The following is a 20,923-nucleotide window of genomic DNA, read 5'->3' on the forward strand; positions in this document are numbered from 1 at the left end:
TGTTTTATTTGTATTGTATTTTTGTAAAGTCTAGAGAATATTCGAAATGAAAATTAATCTCTTCACGTGATTTTGTTCATGTGACTTCGTTTGGTAGGAAATACAGGGAACTGAAAAGGTAGATATTGTACCTGTGCACTTCACATTTTACCTAAGGATATTTTTGCATGCAAATACCAACTGCATTCTAAAGTCAGGGTATTTATAAAGAAAGTTAATAATTATCTAATGTTAATAGATTAATTCAATAATTGCATTACAAAAGAAGAATAAGGTTAGAAAATGCATGATACCTGGGACTATTATACTAGTCCCAGATGATACACAACAAGGATGTATATAAGACATATATGGATATATGTGCATATATGTCTCTGCATATAACAAGGTTTATAATACCTTGTTCAAATATGTAATAAACAAACATGAAATACTATGTTTGATTATGCATACGATTATTATAGATTATGCATACGATTATTATAGATTCCAAATCTACCAGGGCTATAAAAAGCAATAAAATAAATTACCCATTTTAGTATTCAAAAGGTCCACAAGTTCAAAAAACATAATGAGATGTTAAACATAAAATGCATTCTTATGGGAATATATACAAAATAAATTATAGACACATGATAGATCAGACTGTTGGTTTTCCCATTTGAATAATTAATTCTTTTCAAATTTCGTCATGCTGGAACCTTTTATAAATACATTGTAAATGACTATAGTGTATGGATTTTGCTCATTGTGAAGTCCAAACATTGACCTATATTTTTTCACATCCTTGTCATTTGATCTCTGGTGGATAGTACTATAGTTGTCTCAATGTTTATTTCCTTATTTTCTATATAATATATGATAACAGACAATGACAGATAAACACATTTAAAACTCATATCAACTCAAAGAAACAATTGCTGTTGAACATGTTGAAAGTAAAATACCTGTTTTAGAGAATAATGCTAGCACACAGATTACTGATCAAGAGCAGGGCTGCCAAGTCTCACGCAATTAGCGTGAGACTCATGCATTTTCATGCATATTTGGCAGCATTTTCCTTTGATCTATTGTTTTTTCTCTTTGATCTTTACAATTTTGGCCAAATCTCACGCATTTGCTTCATGAAAACTTGGTAGTACTGCAAGAGTGTAGTCCAGGATGAAATGGTCTTTACCAAAAAAAGATCAAACAAAATCTACGGAATAAACAAAATAACAAAAGTTACAGACATATGTACATGTATTTGTAATACCAAGACTCTTGTAAAGAGTTGAGAAATTGAACTTACCAAATTGATAAAGTCATAATGAACATACATGTACACAAAATTGTATGTAGCTTCTACTTTTACTGTAACAATCTGCAAGACAGGGGTTTTAGTATCGTTCATATGGACTCTTACAACACATGTACAAAGTCTATCTGAATCATTTTGCAAAGAAGTCTGCTCAAACAGTCGATAGGGTCTGTTTTAAACTTGTAATTAGTTTTATTTTTATCCATGTTGAAGGCCTCCCTGTCACTTTTGAGATGAAGAACAGCAATGAAGGACTGTTCCTGTACTTTTTGTGTGTTTTTTGCTGTGCATGTACTGATTTTGTGTCATGGATGGATACTCCATATCCTTTGTTCTTCTATTACATGTAGTTCTTTTCCCATTTTAGGAGCTAGGTACTTTTCATAATAGATTCTCTAAATTATCTACATTTGTACATGTACATTTGTGAATAAAAATTCCTCAGAGGGCTCTTGTTTGTCCAGAAGTCTTGGCATATTACCCAGGGTTCTCACTAAGAATTATTGTAGGCAAGTTCAGGGACTAGACTCATCGTTTTTGGCCATGGCAAGTCCAGTAGTGAGAAAAAATACTATGTCATGTATGTCATTGCTATAATATGTTATTTAAGTTTCAGTGACAAGAAGAGCATTCAAATAACATCAAATTTAGATTGATTTTTAACTTTGCTACATATACAAATGTAGAGGAAATATATATGGGCTCAGCTGATGCAAAATTGTACATTCTTGATGCATCATTGGCGCACCAGTTCAGAAAATGAGGAGTCCAGACTGAATTTGGTTTTTGATGAGATCAAGACTTGTGGACTCTTCTTAGTGAGAACCCTGTTACAACACTTGTATTTTATTGAATAACCCACATTACAATGATATTGACTGTTATATAGATAGCCAAGTGTTGTTCAGGGTATGAACCCCCTTTAAAACCAATAAGCACTATTAGACACAAGACTATGTTCTTTGAACAAGGACTATCGTGACTATTAAGGTGGTTGAGAACTATAACTAAGGTCTTTCCTTTCCCAAAAGGGAAAGACCTTACTGTATTTCTTCTATTACAGCATATTGAATAAATGTATGTATTGTATATACAATGCAGAGTGAACACAATCCCTTCTTATAGCTATATATGATTAGAGGATATTCAACTTTGAAGTTTGAGTTTGAGGAAATGCAAGCACATGTTTATTTATCATTCATGAAGGTACACATATCTGACCATTTCCTCATCTCATTGCATGTTCAAAAATGAGTTCCATTACAACTTTAATCATAAGTACATATTAAATTTTTTTATAGAGTATTGTATATTGAATATGTTATTAGCAGGGGGCAATATATGACTCAACCCTATATCACTATCAAAACTATAAATGTCAAAACTGATTTTGTAAAATGTAGACAGATAAACATTAAATTGTATACATGTATTTTAGCTAAATTATAAAAGTCGAGAATTGTACTTTGATTGATACATGTATGATTCATCATAAAAGCCACATTAATTATTTTATATTTCTAACAGATGTATTTCCTTGTTGTGTCCCTGCTTGTAACAGTGACAGCAGCACATAATTTGTTATTTGTACCAAGATTAGCTCAGTCAGTAGTGTGTCCAGATAAAAAGCATGAGTGTCCCACAGGAAATACTTGCTGTCCATTACCTAATATGCAGTTTGGATGTTGTCCAGCACCAAATGTAATTATCCTAGTTATTTAATACATTATTAAAATTATATGTACCTACTACCCTGTTTTTTTAAACACTTTTTGTTGACTTAATTTGTTATAATTTTTGGACAGTTATTTATCATGACATGACTTCTTTCCTACATGACCTGTATATGTTACAGGACAGTTGATTTTAGATAATTATTACATGTGATGACGGTCACATTTTCAGATAGTGTCAAAAGTCATGAGGTCATATGTATATAATGATAGCTTCTATCTATCTATATCAAATCTTTATCTTTTATTGGTATTAGTACTAGTTTTTTTTTATGGATTAAGTTTATGAATTATACTAAATATGAATAACATTAAAATCAACATCTAGTCTGATTTAGGACATGAAATCCCTTAGGCTTTTTGGGGGAAACTTTAAAATGCATCCAGGCCTTTCTTTTCAATGATATAAACCAGTAACGACTGTTTTAAGATATTAAAATCAATTTGAACATTCCTTTAAGGCATTTAAACCTATTCTGTCTTTTTCTTTAGGACATTGGAAACCACCAAGGTATTTTTGAGACATTAAAGCTCACACTAGTCTTTCCCTACATTTCCCTAAGTTTAAGTTTACCTATCTATAAAACCAAGTTTAATCCACCATTGACTACATAAGGAAATGCCTGTACCAAGTCAGGAATATGACAGTTGTTTTCCATTTGTTTGATGTGTTTGAGCTTTTGATTTTGCCATTTGATAAGGGAATTTCCGATTTGAATTTTCCTTGGAGTTCGGTATTTTTGTTATTTTACTTTTTACTTGGGACTTTATAATTCTCCTATACAACTTTATTTTGGAAGGTAACATCAACCACTCTCTTAAGAATGTCTACATTGAATTATGATCCATTGATGGTCTGTGATAAATAAGATATATCTAATTTCAAGTTGCAGTAGAAGACTTTAAATTCATTATCCACTCCCTAGTTGTTTCCCTCTACTCACGTATCATGTGTATAGGGGTATAGAATAAACACCATATTGAGACAGTGTCTGTCATTGTCTGTACAACAACCAAAATTAAGGTCTTAGGATCACAGTATGGTCTTCAACTATGAACAGATCCCAATGCTATACTCATACTATATAGTAAACATCAGATTAAGTGTATTATACAGAGCAAATAGTGTGTTGTCATATTTGTTATTAGTAATTCAGTCTTAAGTATTGTTCTTTCAAATTATTATTTATAGACTACAATGTAAATGATTCCTGTCGATCATTGACACATTGACTTTGGCAGACCATGAGGCGATGTATTTAGTGACACATTGACATTGACAGGCCAAGAGCTATAATCATTGACTCATTGAAAATGACAGACCAAGAGGTATAATTATTGACACATTGACATTGATAGACCAAGAGGTATAATAATGATACACTGATATTGACAGACAATGGGGCAATGTATTCATTGACACGTTGACATTGGCAGACCATGAGGTGATGTATTCATTGACACATTGATAGACCATGAGGCAATCCCCAATGTATTCATTGACACATTGACATTGGCAGACCATGAGGTGATGTATTCATTGACACTGACAGACCATGAGGGGATGTATGCATTGACACATTGATATTGGCAGACCATGACTGCATGAGGTGATGTATTCATTGAAACATTAACATTGGCAGACCATGAGGCTACATGTATGTATTTATTGTCACATTGACATTGGCAGACCATGAGATGATGTATTTATTGACACTGACAGACCATGAGTGGATGTATTTATTTATACATTGACAGACCACGAGGCGATGTATTCATTGACACATTGACATTGACAGATCACGAGACAATGTATTCCTTAACAGACTTTCTACAGACTTTTTTTGCCCATGAACTTACTTGTTCTGACTATACTCCAGTTGAGCCTTATAATTTAAAGTGGACTTAAATGTTTTTGATTCACTTTTATATGCAGTGGTAGAGTAAGTTTAAACAATGAATTCCAATAAAATAGGAAGACCCCTATTCAAAGTATTAAGAGACTATTACTCGTAACATGAGGACCAGAAATGATTCAGTTGTAACAATTTTACACCTCTGGTTTTTCACAATATTTAAAGTTATCTTTGAGGTAAATTTACCAAATATACAAATTGAAATCCTTAAATCCAAACATTAGAGTCTCATAGTTTATCCATTGATCTCATAAATGTACTTTAATTGAGTGTGACAACAAATAAAAACAAAATAATGATACCATTACATCTTGAAAAAAAGATGATCATTGTAAAGTATTCTAATATGACGTTCTTCTTTTGCTTTGGAAACAAAGCCATGTTCTAATTCAAATAAAACATGGACTGCACATGATTGACATCACAATTGAAATTGCAATGTCAGTTGGATGTTGAACAACGCCGGTGATCAAAATGGACATTTGTGTTGGTGTTGCTTGCTAGGAAATTAAATAAAATCATTCTAAAAGTAAGTTTAAATGTATCTGTTCATTTTTTATCCTGAAACGGTTGATTTTCTATATCGTTTTGGCTTCATAAAATCAAAATGGCTGCCTTTCGGGTGTGTATTATAGGTCCGCTTCGAAGAACAAAAGTTCAAAATTTTCCTATTAGAATCAAAATAATTCTATCATGCCATCCTCTATTCTCATTTTAACATGGGTAGGCATTATATTTGTCAACATTTTACACCTCGCTAACGGTTGTTATAAGGATATTGACAAATATAATGCCTACCCATGTTAAAATGAGCATAGAGCATGGCATGATAGAATTATTTCTTAATTAGAAGTTCCACCAGAAAAAGTATAGTAACAGTGCTTTAATGAGTATTTCTAATTATCTATCTTTTTACAGGCTGTTTGTTGCCCTGGTGGAAAATATTGCTGTCCATTTGGATCTAAATGCTTGACAACATCAGCTTCTTGTCAGAGAGGAAATGAAGTGTTTCCATGGTTACAGAAATCTCAAGCAAAGGTTATCTTAACTTGATAGTACTTATTCATCATGTCACTTTTAAGACGGGAAATGTGTGGTTGTTTAAGGCAAAAGTTCGGGTATAAAAGATCGCATTAACTTCAATTTTTTTAAAAATTATGTAAAATGGCAAACCAACATTATATGTCCATTTCAGGCTCTGCACAGCAAGTAAAAAATATAATTTAACTGTCTCAAGTCCAGACAATACCACCGTTTTGGAAGCCCAGATCTTAAGTTATGTTCCATTGAAAGGACAAGTTTTATATATAGCATTTGTGATATTTTAACCTATACAAGAAATGAAATGTGTTGAACAGGGCATTATGTGATGAACACCATCAAATTATAAGTGTCCTTACAGGCATCAACATTTGATAAGCTCTTAGCAATAAATATAAACTTATTATAGTTGTTTGATTTTCAAATAGTTTGACCTCTAGCATCACTGAAGAGACATTGATTGTTGAAATGCCTATCTGGTGCAGTAAAATTGGTACTGTTAATGTTATTATACAAATATTGTATGCTGAAATTGTCTTTATATATTATCTTGATATACATGTCTATAGCTTTATACTCCCTTTTCTATGCAGGTTATCACTAAATTGGCATCAACAAATAAACCTCATATTATTGTAAATGATATCAGTGCAAAGGCTGATGTTACCAGAGTTTTGGATCAAAAGGTATGTATATAAGACCAATAAGTTTGAGGCAAGACAATTAAATTAATCATTATAGTCAGTAGATTAAGTGTAAGACAAGATATTTAATAAGTTAGTTACTTCATTGATTATTAACAGTGGCGGATCCAAAACTTTTTATAAGGGGGGTGGGGTGGGGTGGGGGGGGTGGGGGGGGGGGGGGGGGGGGGCACTGACTGCCATAAGGGGGGCCCACTACAGTCAATTCTTCAGTTATTCTATATATAATCAACCAAATTTTTCCCACAAAAGGGAGCCCCTGGATCTGCCTATGATTAAACACTGTGGTAATTGTGGAAAAGATATATATTTTATTTATTGAACTATATATTTGTAGGTCAAGCATTTTCCTGTGATCATTTTATATTCATGGAATCATAGTTGACTTAATCACACGAATATTATTGAAGGTATTTTTAGTCAGCTTTTACTGCAGAAAAATGTAAATGATGAATTTTAGATTGCGCATAGAATGAATCATCAAAAAAATCTATCCAAAATAAAGTAAACATAAACAAGTGTTATTTCCATTTTGTGAATAACAATTTTTTGTAAGCAGTAAAAAACTGCTGTATGAAGAAAGACACTGAAACATTATAAACATACATTAAAAAGATAGAAAATCTTTACCCTGCAGTCAGCAATAACTATAAACTTGTGCCTACAGCCACCAAAGGTTGTCTGCAATTTTGTGTTCTGAAATGCTCATTAAAATTGAGTCTTCTTATTGATATAGGAAATTCTTCATATTTTTGTCAAATATTTAAAATAACAGTTCTGATAAAATTGAATGAATTTTTTTTTTAAAGGATTTATTACATTTGTGAAGGGCACCGTTTGTGGTTGGTGAAATGAAACCATTTAATTTTGAACCAACTACATTAAGGGCCATCCTCCAAAGTAATCAAGCACAATCTTTTTACCTTTCTAGTTATAAGAAAAGTTGTTATGTATAGAAAATAGAGTGTACTGTATATATATAACAGTGTGAGTTCAGTATATATACTTCAGTGAGTCAAATATATATTATAATTTGAATGCAAAAAGAGGAAGAAGGCACCAAGAGGTCAATCAGAATCTGTAAAGGTGAAGAAAACAAACAATACCATGCATGGTCAAAAATAAAAAATGATGGAAAGACAAACAACAGTTCACAAACATTGCACACAAACCCCAAAAATGGGAGTTAACTTGAGTGCTTCTGAAGGGTAGGCAGCTTTTGGCACCACTAGTGGCACTAATTGTGTTCCTCCATTCAAGTAAAATTTGATGACAAGTCATATTTGGTGATGTCACAATCAAGACTAAGAGGACAGGATTTTGACTGCAACAATCAAAACATATACATTGTTCTTTGTGACACAGATGTACAACAGTCAACCAAATTAATAAGTTGTCCTTAAAACGTTCAAAGAAATGACTTCTACTTTACCAACCTTTGATGCAAATAAGCTTCTGTGTTCATGATAGCAAACATAAGCCCTGGAACATCTTATCAATTGGGAATGTATATATTTCTATTTGACTTATAGATATATTTCAATGTTTGTGCAATGTAATATATATTTTAGTGTTACTGTCATGTACATATTTCAGTATGGGTCCAAAATGCATATTTTAGCTTGAGTTGAAGGTATATATTTCAGTTTGTGTCCAATGTATATATTTCAGTTTGAGTCCAATGTATATATTTCAGTTTGAGAACAATAAGTTGACAGGTAATTGTGATGCTGGAGAATGTCCTGATGGTCAAACTTGTTGTATTGGTTTGTCTGGTCACTTCTGTTGTGAGCTCCCTGATGCTATCTGTTGTCCAGATAAACTAGAATGTTGCCCATATGGCTACACTTGTAATTCCTCTGCAACGCCAGAATGTCAGAATGGTACACAAACAAAAATACCAGCAAAATCAACTTCAGTTATGAAGGTTGGCAGGTTCTCCTTTTTATGTTGCATAGCACTGTTCTTCATAAACCATATTGTCTTTATTTTGTCAGTGATATGCATGAACTATACATTTTATTACCAGTTACACAATACCCCATATCCTTTGCACTTTGTAGTTTTATAGTGTAGTTTAAGACCTGTTAGTACCATATGGTTAAATACAGGTTCTAGGCTAGTTGATAAATTCCAAAAACCTTTTGACAATGATTGATATAAGTATGTAATAAAGTTACTATATATAAAAATCCATCTACAATGTATTGTGCATTACATCAACACAGGATATACTTGGACACTGTTTTGGATCAGTCAGATTTTGCCTATAGTTATGTATTTTTCAGTCAAATCAAAATAAATGATTCATTACACAATTTTGTCAGTTAATTTCGAAAGTGGGTGCTGCATGAATTTTGGTAAAGTTATGGTTGTTGGAAATGTAAAATTAATGAGAATTCTTATTTCAAGCACCCAGGCAATCTCCAACTACTTTTATGTCAATCATTTTTCCGTTTGAAGTGATTTTTAATTGTTCTCTACTGCCCTCAGGCATGCCTTAATGACTTTTATATAGTTTTATAAGTAACTTGCAATTGGTCTCCACTGCTAGGAAAATGTTAAAATATGTGTGGTTTAAATTATTTGGCCTTCTTGCTAAGTGCTGTATCATAGCACCCAACAATAGGGGGGATTGACATTATTCTGATCAGTTGCAAATGTTTTTAATTTTGAAGAATTTCTTATGATACCATTAGTAAATACTGTTGCATTTGCATTCAACAAAATATGTGTCAGAATTTCTATAGTCTTACTCAGTAGTTGTGGAAACGTTTTAAATAAGTTGTTATTGAAGAAAGAGTTACTAATTCTTAAGTTGGTATCATCACTTTTAAATTAATCATTAAACCTTGCCGAGTAAATCCATTAAAAAAGGTCATGGATATTTTTGTTTTGTCATTGTTGTAGTCAAACTTTCCTTTCCTCAGTCCTTGTATTTTACCATGAGTGACCCGATAAATGCCACACAAAGAAGATTGGTGAGCAGAAACTTTCTTGTGCAGTTCAGTTCTACCCTTATTTCCACTGGTTTCATGTCAATCATAATCTTGTATGCATGGATGGATTTTTGTCCTTTTCTGACTTTAATGAAGATGGATTGAATCCTTTTCCATTGGCTCTTCTAAACACATTTCAAGGTTGCTTCTTTCAAATCTTCTATGAATTTTCAAAAACTTACTTGCTTCTTTTGAGAACCCAATGTCAATATTGAATGGGCTTTCCTAGATGCAAACATGTATATTTTTGTTTTGTTATTGTTGTAGTCTCATTCTCCTTTCCTGGATTTTACCAGGATTGATCTGATAAATGCCACATGAAGAGTTATGAGCAGCAATAAAATAAAACTACCGTGCAAGGCGCTAATGGGGAGTCAAACTTGTTTAACACTCATGTAGAAGATGCCATTATATGCAGTTTCTGGTCATCTTTTGCCTCTAATAAAAGAGATTTCTGTTGGTCCAGAGAGTGATGAAATAAGAAAAATATCAAAACTGCAAAAATAGATAAAATTGTCTGTAATGAGTTAGATATTCAGTAAAGATTTGTCAATGAAACGTTTAAATGAAGGATGAAAAAAAAGATTTACTTTGTACTTACATGAGCAGCACAAATTATTTTTAATGATGAAATAGTACTGTCTACTTCTACTACTAGATTGGTAATGTTATGTGTCCTGATGGAAAATCAGCATGCCAGACCGGGCAAACTTGCTGTAACAAGTCAAATGGAGAATATGCTTGCTGTCAATTGCCAAATGCTGTTTGCTGCTCTGACAAAATACATTGCTGTCCAGAAGGGGACACATGTGACTTGTCCATAGGGAAATGTAAGAGTGGAAACTTGGTAATGGATTTGTTTGAGAAAGTTGAAGCACTGAAAATGAAGTCTGTGATGTGTCCAGATGGTAGATCAGAATGCTCTGATGGCCAAACATGTTGTCCATTAGATGGTGGGAAATATGGCTGCTGCCCAATACCAGATGTAAGTGGTAATTCTTACATAAATTATAAGTAAATAAAACAATAGACCTTACAAAGCAAAGGTATGATAATTTGTCAAATATACATTCACATTAGTATAACTTCACTCAAATTTGTTTCTGTTTGTAAAAAAACAACATTTGAAAATTTGAATTATATTAAACCATAATTATTTTGTCCTAAGATCTTCCTTTCTCCACTGTTACATGTATGAATTAAATAAGAAGTGGTATGTCAAGGAGACAGCAGTTCAAAATAAAAAAAAAAGCAAAAATTGGATGCAAAGGAATAGCTTGGTTAAAGCATGAAAATGAAGAATTATGTGCTTGTGTTGCTCAGTCTTTAGTTTTCTATGTCGTTTATTTTTGGTTGTTTTTCTATTTTTTTGTTGCCATGGCATTATCAGTTTATCATCAGCTTATGAGGTTGAATATCCCTTTGGTATTCTTTGCCTCTTTTATACAATAGAGATTTGGTATTTTTTTTCGAATTTTACAAATATAGAAACATATACATAGGTATTGGTATGGTAAGATTGTATATAAACCAAACAATTCTTTGAAAAAATTTTATTTGGCTTAATATACTTTTTGTTTGGGGTTATAATTATACTGATATTGTTAAGTCATTGCATTTTTAATTTCCTATTGTTTTCAAATTACAACCTACAGTTTGAAACATGAACAAGTATTTTATCTTTTTAACTGTATTTTGTAAATTAAATGAATTGTGCATTGCTCACAATTATGTCTCTTTGCACAGTTCATGATGATACTTTTTGAAATCTACTTGAAAGTTCAAAGGCCTCTATAAGTGTGTCTGGTAGCATGAATGAAATTGCGAATACAATCTAATTCAAATGCAGATTCTGTGTCAGCTCTACTTTTACAAGGATCTACTTTCTGTTTTAAAGACCTTTAGGGATCCCCTGGATTTGTCATTATGATAGACACCTTCAAAAATTTGAAGACTGAAATTTCATTGGCTGATGATATAATTACCTACCAGAAAAGAAAATAGAAAGGAGTGTTCTCAGATCCTTGTAAGCATGCATGCACACATGATCTGTTTTTTAATCAGATTGATGTTAATACAGCATGCTGTAACAGTTGATGTTTATATTAGGCTAAGTGCTGTAGTGATCATGTCCACTGCTGCCCACAAGGTTATATTTGTGATGTCATACAGCAACAATGTGTTGGTAAACGAGCGCAAAGAATACATTGGTTTAAAACCCTTCCTCCACATCCGTTAGTCAAGAAAGACATGACTACAGATGGTAATGTTATATGTCCTGATGGTGGGTCAGAATGTAAAACAGGTCAGACATGTTGTAAACTAGCATCCGGTCAGTATGGTTGCTGTCCTATACCTAAGGTAGGATTACATTTAAAATGTTAAGTCCAAAAGATGCAGAAATCTAGAAAACTTTAATATTGTTCCCTTGATAAAATATCAAGTTTACATTTTGTCAGTTTTCCTATTTTACAAAATTGGAAAGAATAATTTAAAGGGAATATTGAAGTAAAATATGTAGACTGGTAAATCTTAATTGCCACCTCAAATGTTTTATCTGCATTACCATGATTACGTATGTCATATAATTACTTGCTAATTAGTTTTAGATATGGCATGTTATTTTACTCTTGGCATTTAATTAATTAAATCAGTGATTATCTGGGAATTGCCATATTCTTATTATTAAGCAAAGTTGAGTTGAGCAGTCAAGCAAGTTGATTTAATTGGTGGAAGACCAGACCTTCATACATTCTTTTAGAACTGCTGCAATCCTATGGACATTTCTGCTTCAGTCAAGACCAGACCAGTCGTCTTGACTTGTCTTAAGGACAGGTCTGTCTATGACCATTCCCCAATTAAATCTGCACCAAACTATTGTTTTCCCTAGAATTCTTTTGAATAATGAGGGATTAGGAAGATGGTCCTGAATTTTAAACAGACCAGACCTGTGAACAGGTCAGCTTGTGACTGGCCATGATGTTTAGAACTTTTCATACTATACATGGCTATTTTTGGGTTGACATAAAGGATAATTTCATTCATTTTAATATGCATGAAATGCAAGAAATCTGTATATGAATATACATGTAATTGTATTTTTTTTGGTATTGAGTGAATAACTTTCAAAAAAAAAAACAAATGATTATTTCACAATGCATTGTTAAAACAATTCCGTGACATACATTAGGGTAATTAATGTGTTGGAAGATATGAATTTATATATGATGGGACAGCATTTTAAGATTGCTTTGTTCCCAGTTTTCTAGCCCAAACCTAAATTTCAGGTCGACAGATAATTCATTCAGTGCTGTTTTTTTTTTATTGTTATATATACTGGTCTTGAATTTATTGATTGAATATTGTGGTGTTTAATATCACTTTTAGCACTATTGGCAATTTTTGTCTCGCCTTGACGGAGTCGAAAAGCGAGACATAGGTATGCTGTTTCCGGCGTCGGCGGCGTCAACAATGTATTAGTTTGTGATTAGGTCTAGTTCATGGTGAACCACTAGTGGTAGGTCAATGATATTTGGTATGCAGTTGTATTAGCATTGGCACATCTCATTACCATGGAGATTATTTGGCCCCGCCTCCTCAGTCTAGGTCTATTGACTTTGAAACTTTTCATAGTTTATATGCATTAGTTTGTGATTAGGTCAATTATGGGGAACCACTAGTGGTAGATCAATGATATTTTGTATGTTGTTGTATTAGCATTGGCATATCTCATTTCCATGGAGATTATTTGGCTCCGCCCTTAGTCATGGTCTATAGACTTTGAAAATTTTGCTAAGTTAACATGTATTAGTTTGTGATTAGGTCAGTTCAAGGGGAACCATTAGTGGTAGGCCAATGTTAATTGGTGTTCAGTTGTATAAGCATTAGCAGATCTCATTTTCATGGAGAATATTTGGCCCCGCCCCCTCAGTCATGGTCTATTTACTTTGAAACTTTTGCTTAGTTTACATGTATTAGTTTTTGATTAGATCAGTTTAAGATGAACTGCTAATACATGTAAACTTTTGCTTAGTTTACATGTTTTAGTTTTTGATTAGATCAGTTTAAGATGAACTGCTAATGTTAAGTCAATGATATTTGGTATGAAAATTTATTGGCATTTGCAAGTATCGTTTCCATGGAGATTATATAGCCCCACCCCTGATCATGGTTCATTGACTTTGAAACTTTTACATAGTTTACAAGTTAATGTTTGTGTTTAGGTTTGTTTAAAGGGAACGACTTATAATAAGTTAATGGTATTTGGTATGCAGTTGTATTAGCATTGGCACATCTCATTCCATGGAGATTGTTTAGCCATGTACCTTCAGTCATGGTTCATCGACTTTGAATATTTGCATAACTTACATGTTAAAGTATTGCTATTTTAATTTCAACATTTGCATTATCAAAATTACAAAAAGGCGGGACATATCTCTGTGATAACAGTTTTATTTGTTAACAGTATGCCAATTTTGCTGACGTTTATATAATACAATCAATCCTTAGTTATTAAGTCTACAGATTTCCAAGACTGGTACATTAATTTCAATAAAAAGAAGAAATATTGGCACTATTTTCTTATGCAGACACAATTTTATTAAATGTGCAAATTTATATGTATTGCAATCCATCCCAAGTTACCTCATCTATAGATACCAAGGTTATTAAATTTCAATGCATTCATTTCTTAAATTGCGTTTTTTTTTTTATATTTTCACATGCATGGAGTAATTTGGTTATCTCACTTATAAATCTTTCGATTTTGTGCCATTCAAAACCGATCAATGCGATTTCTCATCCCAAGTTGCTTTTTGTTTTATTTACGCATTCATAAGACAATTTAATGTTCATATGAGCAAGCAAAGTAGAACATAAGTGTTAATGATTTTTAATTAAAAAAGAAATATAGGCACTTTTTATTAATTCCAACAAAAATAGGAATAGCATATTCTAATATTGCTCAAATGTGAAGTAATACAGTTTATCCCGAGTTAACACTTATATTACATTGTATTTCCTGTACATGATTTTTAATTAAAAAAACAATTTACCCATTTTATGAATGAAGACCAGTATTTAAATAAATGTATACAAATATTTCTCACTTTTTTGTTTAACAATCCATTCTGAGTTATAAAGTCTACTGATATGGTGCATGATTTCAATTCAATAATAAACAAGAAGCAACTCTTTATACTATTGAATATATTTCTAGTACAGGCAGGGATGGGGTTGATTACTTTAAAATGTAATCGATTACATTACAATTACACCTAAATTCAAATGTATACCTTTACATTAGATTACTTTTCTTTAAAGTAATCATGATTACTTTGAATTACTTATGATTACACTGTATATTGTAATATTAAAGAATTTCTTATAAACTTTTTATCCTCACGAAAAAGTTAATTTTGGTGAAATTTTTTTGTTTATATCCTTAATTTATTCATCTTATTAAGAATTCAGACGACTAGGAGCAGTGTAACATGAGTAAAGTTTGATAGCATAGACAAATGTCCTTTTCTGTGTAAATGATAAAACATGGTTTATCTAAAAATTTTAGCAAAAATTTAGCAAAAAACCAGAACAAATAATGAAAAATCAATTAGGTATAGTTTTATTGTCTGTGGGGATATAATTGACACATCCATATGTTTTTTACAGGTGTTTATCACTATTTCCATTTTTTGGACAAACAATAGGTGAGCTTGGGTATTAAAATTTAATTGTCTTAACTGCAATATTAATAAAGTATAAGTAGTTTATTTTCATTATGTATATAATTGTTTGAAAAATTTCAATACTTGATATAATTAGAAAGCACATATCAAAATATTTTTGGAAAACAAAATTTATACAAATTATAAAAAAATAAAATTTGGTTCTAAACTCCATTATTAATTAAGTGGGCTCATTTATGTCGACCGTCAAAGTCAAACTGGAACTAATCTTTTATGCTATTGAATTTCCATGTACAATGATGTAGTTATACCAAAATATTGTGAAAACTTAAATTGGAGTTAATATCAGAAGTGTTTCATCAAGGAACACAAAATGCTTTCAAAGCATATTCTTGTATCATAGGAACTCAATATCACAATGAAATATTTGGAAAGGTAAATTCCTTTAGTAAATTGTTTACAAAAAAAATCACACATTTTCACTCTACATGCCCAACTTGGTTATACTTAGCTTGTTACATAGATAATATGATTAATCACAATGAACAATGATCCTTAATTTTTCATTCATGCTTCACATCTTATTTTTATATTGTCTATCAAAAACTATTTTCATATACAAAATTGTAATCAGCAAGTAATCATATGAATATAATCTTAAAGTAATCAAAAAGTAATCATGATTACACCTGTTTTTCACACTGTAATCGATTACATTACGATTGCTTGTAATCAGAAATTGCATGATTACTGATGACATGGGATTACATTGCAAAATGTAATCGATTACAGCTGATTAAGATTACTGATTACGATTATCCCATGCCTGAGTACAGACTGTCTTGAGTTACCAAGTACAATGATTTCTAATATCATTACATGATTTATTTCATAAAAAGAAGAAATATTGGCACTATTATTTATGCAGACAAAGCTGTTAGTAGCTGTGCATCATTATTCCTCACATTTAATGTAATTCTGCAATATCATTTTAATGTCTGTTTATGATTTTCAATAAAAAAAAAAGAAATATTTAATTAATGCTAAACAAGTTTGTATATTAAATGTATACCAATATTGAATGATTTCAAATAATTTTTACTGGTAAATAATTATCAGACTTTAAAAAAGCTTTTGATTTGTTAGATCATGACATTCTTTGTTTAAAGCTTGTAATTTATGGATTAAGTGAGGCTACTGTTAGTTTTTTCAAGTCATACCTGAATAACAGAACACAGCAGTTAAACATTTGTAATGTTTATTCTGAACAACAACATGTAAAATGTGTGTCCCCCAAAGTTCTATACTTGGTCCTCTATTGTTTGTGTTATTTATAAACGACCTTCCCTTATGCATTGAAAACTGTGAAACAGACCTATATGCTGATGACACCACTCTTCATAAATCAGGGAAAAACATAGAAAATATAAATATACATGATGATGTTCAAGAAGATTTATACAGGGTTGAAGAGTGGTGCAAAATGAATAACATGTTCATTAATGCAAATAAAACAAAGTGTTTGGTTACTGGAACAAAGCAGAAACTATCAATCCAGACTTTTCAACCAAACTTAATAATAAATTCAAAAATATTCCAAAATTCTTCATGCAAAAGTTATGAGGAAGGGGACTTGTATATCTGATATAATTACTTGTTGCTAGGATAGTGCCTTTATTTTAAGTCAGATCCTCTTCAAATTTGGATAAGGCTTCTCACTCATAAAAACCTTTAAAGATATGGATAATTGAGAAAAAATGAAATGAGGGACCATAGTTTGGAAGGGAGACTTGTAAAGATATTCCATTTTTATTCTTATCCCAAAAATAGAATTCTCATTTTTTGTCAAATCCTCTTCAAATTTATATGAAGATTTCCACTCATCAAAACCTCTGAAGAGTTGAATAATAACATAAATTTAAAAGGGGGACCTACTTTTTTCTTGAGGGGAACTGGTGAAAATATTGCATATAAGTTATGTTATCTTGCTCACTAAAGGTTCTTTCATTATAACTCTGTGTTGGGGATGATAGCTTCTACACTTTGCAACATCTTATGCAAAAAAAGCAATCAAACAGGCTGTCCAGAAACATATATGATTGAGATTTTTAATTTGTACGTTAGAAAAAAATTTCAACAACAACCATGCTGTAATAGGCGGTTTTGGATTTACCATTCAACCTAGCTCTGGTCTCACACCCTGCAGCACAGTCTGACTATAATGTGAATCTACGGGAGATGTTTGATTTGCTTAAAATGTTCAAACCATATAATTGACAAGTATTTACTCATAGACTTAAATCATATTTTTTGTGACAAATATGATATCTGACATGTCTGATAGTCACTGGAACCTATCCGAATGGCAATACAATGTATGTCTCCTCTCAGCATTTCATATTGCCATGTCATGACATATCATTGAAATTTTTATTACTTTTCTTGTTAAAAGGTTTTGACTAAACCATCATTTCATCCAAAATATACATACATTTTTAAAAAGGTATTGCTCAATTCAAAATTTTAGGTTTTGATAATGTTATACTTCTGCTTTTATTTCCAAGAAAACTAAAACTATTTTCATAACCATTACTTGCAATTTATCAGCTTCTAAATTACATGGCAAAAGAAAAGATAAACATTGAAATAGAATCAGCTGTATTTAATCATGTAATGGATCTGGAAAATGGAAAGGTTTTTTAATAGGCTTCCACTTTACAGGCTGTCTGTTGTACTGATGGTAGACATTGTTGTCCTGAGGGAACTACCTGTGATGTGTCATCTGGGAAATGTAACCGTAGAGACATGACTGTTATAGACTGGTTTAAAAAAGTTCCTGTCGATGTTGCAAGTGTGAAATGTCCTGATGGTCAGTCAGAATGTAAAACAGGACAGACCTGTTGTAAACTAGCATCTGGTCAATATGGTTGTTGTCCAATACCAAAGGTATGTTTAAGGATGTAGTAAACCAGTGTTTTGCCATTAAAAGTATTTCACTTGATCTGATAGTCACTTTAATCTGTCTAAAACACAAACAGTCTCCTCTCGGCATTTCATATTGCTATGTGATAACATATATTTGAACTGTTTTTACTGTTTTTCTGGTTTGCCATTTAAGAGTACTTCAATTGCTCAGATTGTCATAAAAATCTGTCTGAATGGCAATAAGTCTCCTTAATTGTTAATAGCTTTTAAGCTACCTCATGCAAAAACCTACATTAGTTTGAAATGTTATTGATTAAATTAAATGTTCTTAATATACTGATTATACTACATTTAATAATAAGAACTTTCTTATATGCCATTTTAGAGGAATATCGTTGTCCGTCCGTCTGTCCGTCCATCTGTCGTCCAAATGTCAGACAATAACTCAAAAACCCTTAAACCAATTTGCATGAAACTTTAATGAATTGTTTATATCTATTGACGTGAGCTTCCTTTCGATTTTTATAAATTTTAGATTTTACGTTTCCAAGTTATCGGTTTTTTTTCATTAAAAAAGGGGGATTTTCCAGTTTTCAGACAATAACTCAAAAGCACTTTCACCAATTTGCAAGAAACTTTGGTGAATTGTTTATATCTATTGATGTGAGTTCCATTTTGATTTTATATGAATTTTAGATTTTACGTTTCTGAGTTATGGGGTTTATTCATTAAAAAAGAGAGATGTTCCAGTTTTTGTACAATAACTCAAAACCTTTTTATCCAATTTGCATGAAACTTTGATGAATTGTTTATATCTATTGACGTGAGCTCCCTTTCGATTTTCATAGATTTTAGATTTAACGTTTCTGAGTAAAGGTTTTTTTTTTTCATTAAAAAAGGGGGATTTTCCAGTTTTTGGACAATAACTCAAAAATGCTTCACCAATTTGCAATAGACTTTGGTGAATTGTTTATATCTATTGATGTGAGCTCCCTGTAGATTTTTATGAATTTTAGATTTTTAGTTTCCGAGTTATGGGGTTTTTTCATTAAAAAAGGGGGATTTTCCAGTTTTCGGACAATAACTCAAAAACGCTTTCACCAATTTGCAAGAAACTTTGGTGAATTGTTAATATCTATTGATGTGAGCTCCCTTTAGATTTTTATGAATAATAGATTATAAGTTTCCGAGTTATGGGGTTTTTTCATTCAAAAAAGAGGGATGTTCCAGTTATTGGACAATAACTCAAAAATGCTTTGAGCAGTTTTCTTCAAACTTTGGTGAATTGTTTATATCTATTGATGTAAGCTCCATTTATATTTTTATAAATTTAAGATTTTACGTTTCCGAGTTATGGGATTTTATTCATAAATATAAAGGGGTGATTTTCAAGTTTTCAGACAATAAATCAAAAGTGAATAGAGCAGTTTTAATGAAACTTTGGTGACTGGTTTATATGTATTAAAATAACCTCCCTTTAGGGTTTTATAAATTTCTAATATGATGTGCCAGGGGTATCATGCCCTCATGGTGCAGGTCTTTATTGATTCCTTGTACTGAAAATTCAGAAATTATTGCAATGTTTTTTTTTATAATAAGAAAAATATGACAGTACCAGTTTTGCAATAATAAAAACTCCCGTTCATAATTTCAGAAGTTATTTTCCTTTATAAAGTTTTTGCAATGGCGTTAATAAGATTTCGCATTATTGCCTGATGGCAAGGAATTGAATAATAAATGCATGCATTAATTTCTGAATTTACAGTAAACCATAAAAATTTTTGTATCAATAGTTGCCTTTTTCAACCTCAGTTTTACTTGAAAGAGAAAAATAAACATAAGAATAGAATTAGCTGTATATCTTCATGTTATAAATGTGCAAATTGGAAAGATTTCTAATAGACTTATACTTTACAGGCTGTTTGTTGTACTGATGGTAAACATTGTTGTCCTGAGGGAACTACCTGTGATGTGTCATCTGGAAAATGTAACCGTGGAGACATGACTGTAATAGACTGGTTTGAAAAAGTGCCTGCCAATGTTGGAAGTGTGAAATGTCCTGATGGTCGGTCAGAATGTAAAACAGGACAGACCTGTTGTAAACTAGCATCTGGTCAATATGGTTGTTGTCCAATCCCAAAGGTATGGATACAGATGGTGTATTTTTTTCTGTTTCAAAATCAATTCACTTGATCTGATATTCCCAAAAATCTGTCTGAATGGCAATAAGTCTCCTCTCAGCATTTCATATTGTTATGTGATAACATAAAGTTGAACTGTTTATTGATTTTCTGGTTTGCCTTTTAACAGTACTTCAATTGCACGAAATGTCATAGAAATCCGTCTGAATGTCAATAAGTCTCCTTACTAAAGTCTACTTGTAGTATTTCCTATTGCAATGTGATGATATATCACTGAAACTTTTATTACTTTTTTGGTTTGTTTTTGAACAGTACTTTAAAAAGCACTGATTGTTACAATACTCTGTCAGCTTGGCAATAATTCTACTTGCAGCATATCATATTGCTAAGTGCATGATGTGTAGACATATCATTGAAATTTCTATTATTTTCTCATTAATAGCAATGCAACATTTCACAATTATACCTCTTTCGATG

At 31.6% G+C, this 20,923-nt stretch overlaps 1 protein-coding gene across 50 annotated transcripts in view; it reads left to right on the forward strand.

Moving 5' to 3' along the window:
• The first annotated feature begins 76 nt into the window (after positions 1–76).
• The window catches only part of LOC127730979 (neurogenic locus notch homolog protein 2-like), a 66,719-nt gene continuing 45,872 nt past the window's right edge, over positions 77–20,923 (forward strand). For 46 of the 50 annotated variants that reach the window (XM_052239621.1, XM_052239622.1, XM_052239638.1 and 43 more), the window contains exons 1-8: positions 77–118; positions 2,828–3,001; positions 5,868–5,987; positions 6,584–6,676; positions 10,352–10,678; positions 11,803–12,054; positions 18,102–18,326; positions 20,223–20,447. In XM_052239621.1, coding sequence (XP_052095581.1) covers positions 2,828–3,001; positions 5,868–5,987; positions 6,584–6,676; positions 10,352–10,678; positions 11,803–12,054; positions 18,102–18,326; positions 20,223–20,447 — 1,416 coding nt within the window. In that variant the 5' untranslated portion in view covers positions 77–118. The remainder of the gene's footprint in view (positions 119–2,827; positions 3,002–5,867; positions 5,988–6,583; positions 6,677–10,351; positions 10,679–11,802; positions 12,055–18,101; positions 18,327–20,222; positions 20,448–20,923) is intronic. The other 4 variants (XM_052239641.1, XM_052239658.1, XM_052239668.1 and 1 more) reach the window with 2 other exon arrangements.

The sequence above is a fragment of the Mytilus californianus genome, unplaced genomic scaffold, assembly GCF_021869535.1.
Source record: "Mytilus californianus isolate M0D057914Y unplaced genomic scaffold, xbMytCali1.0.p SCAF_2, whole genome shotgun sequence".
Classification (NCBI taxonomy): Eukaryota; Metazoa; Mollusca; class Bivalvia; order Mytilida; family Mytilidae; genus Mytilus; species Mytilus californianus.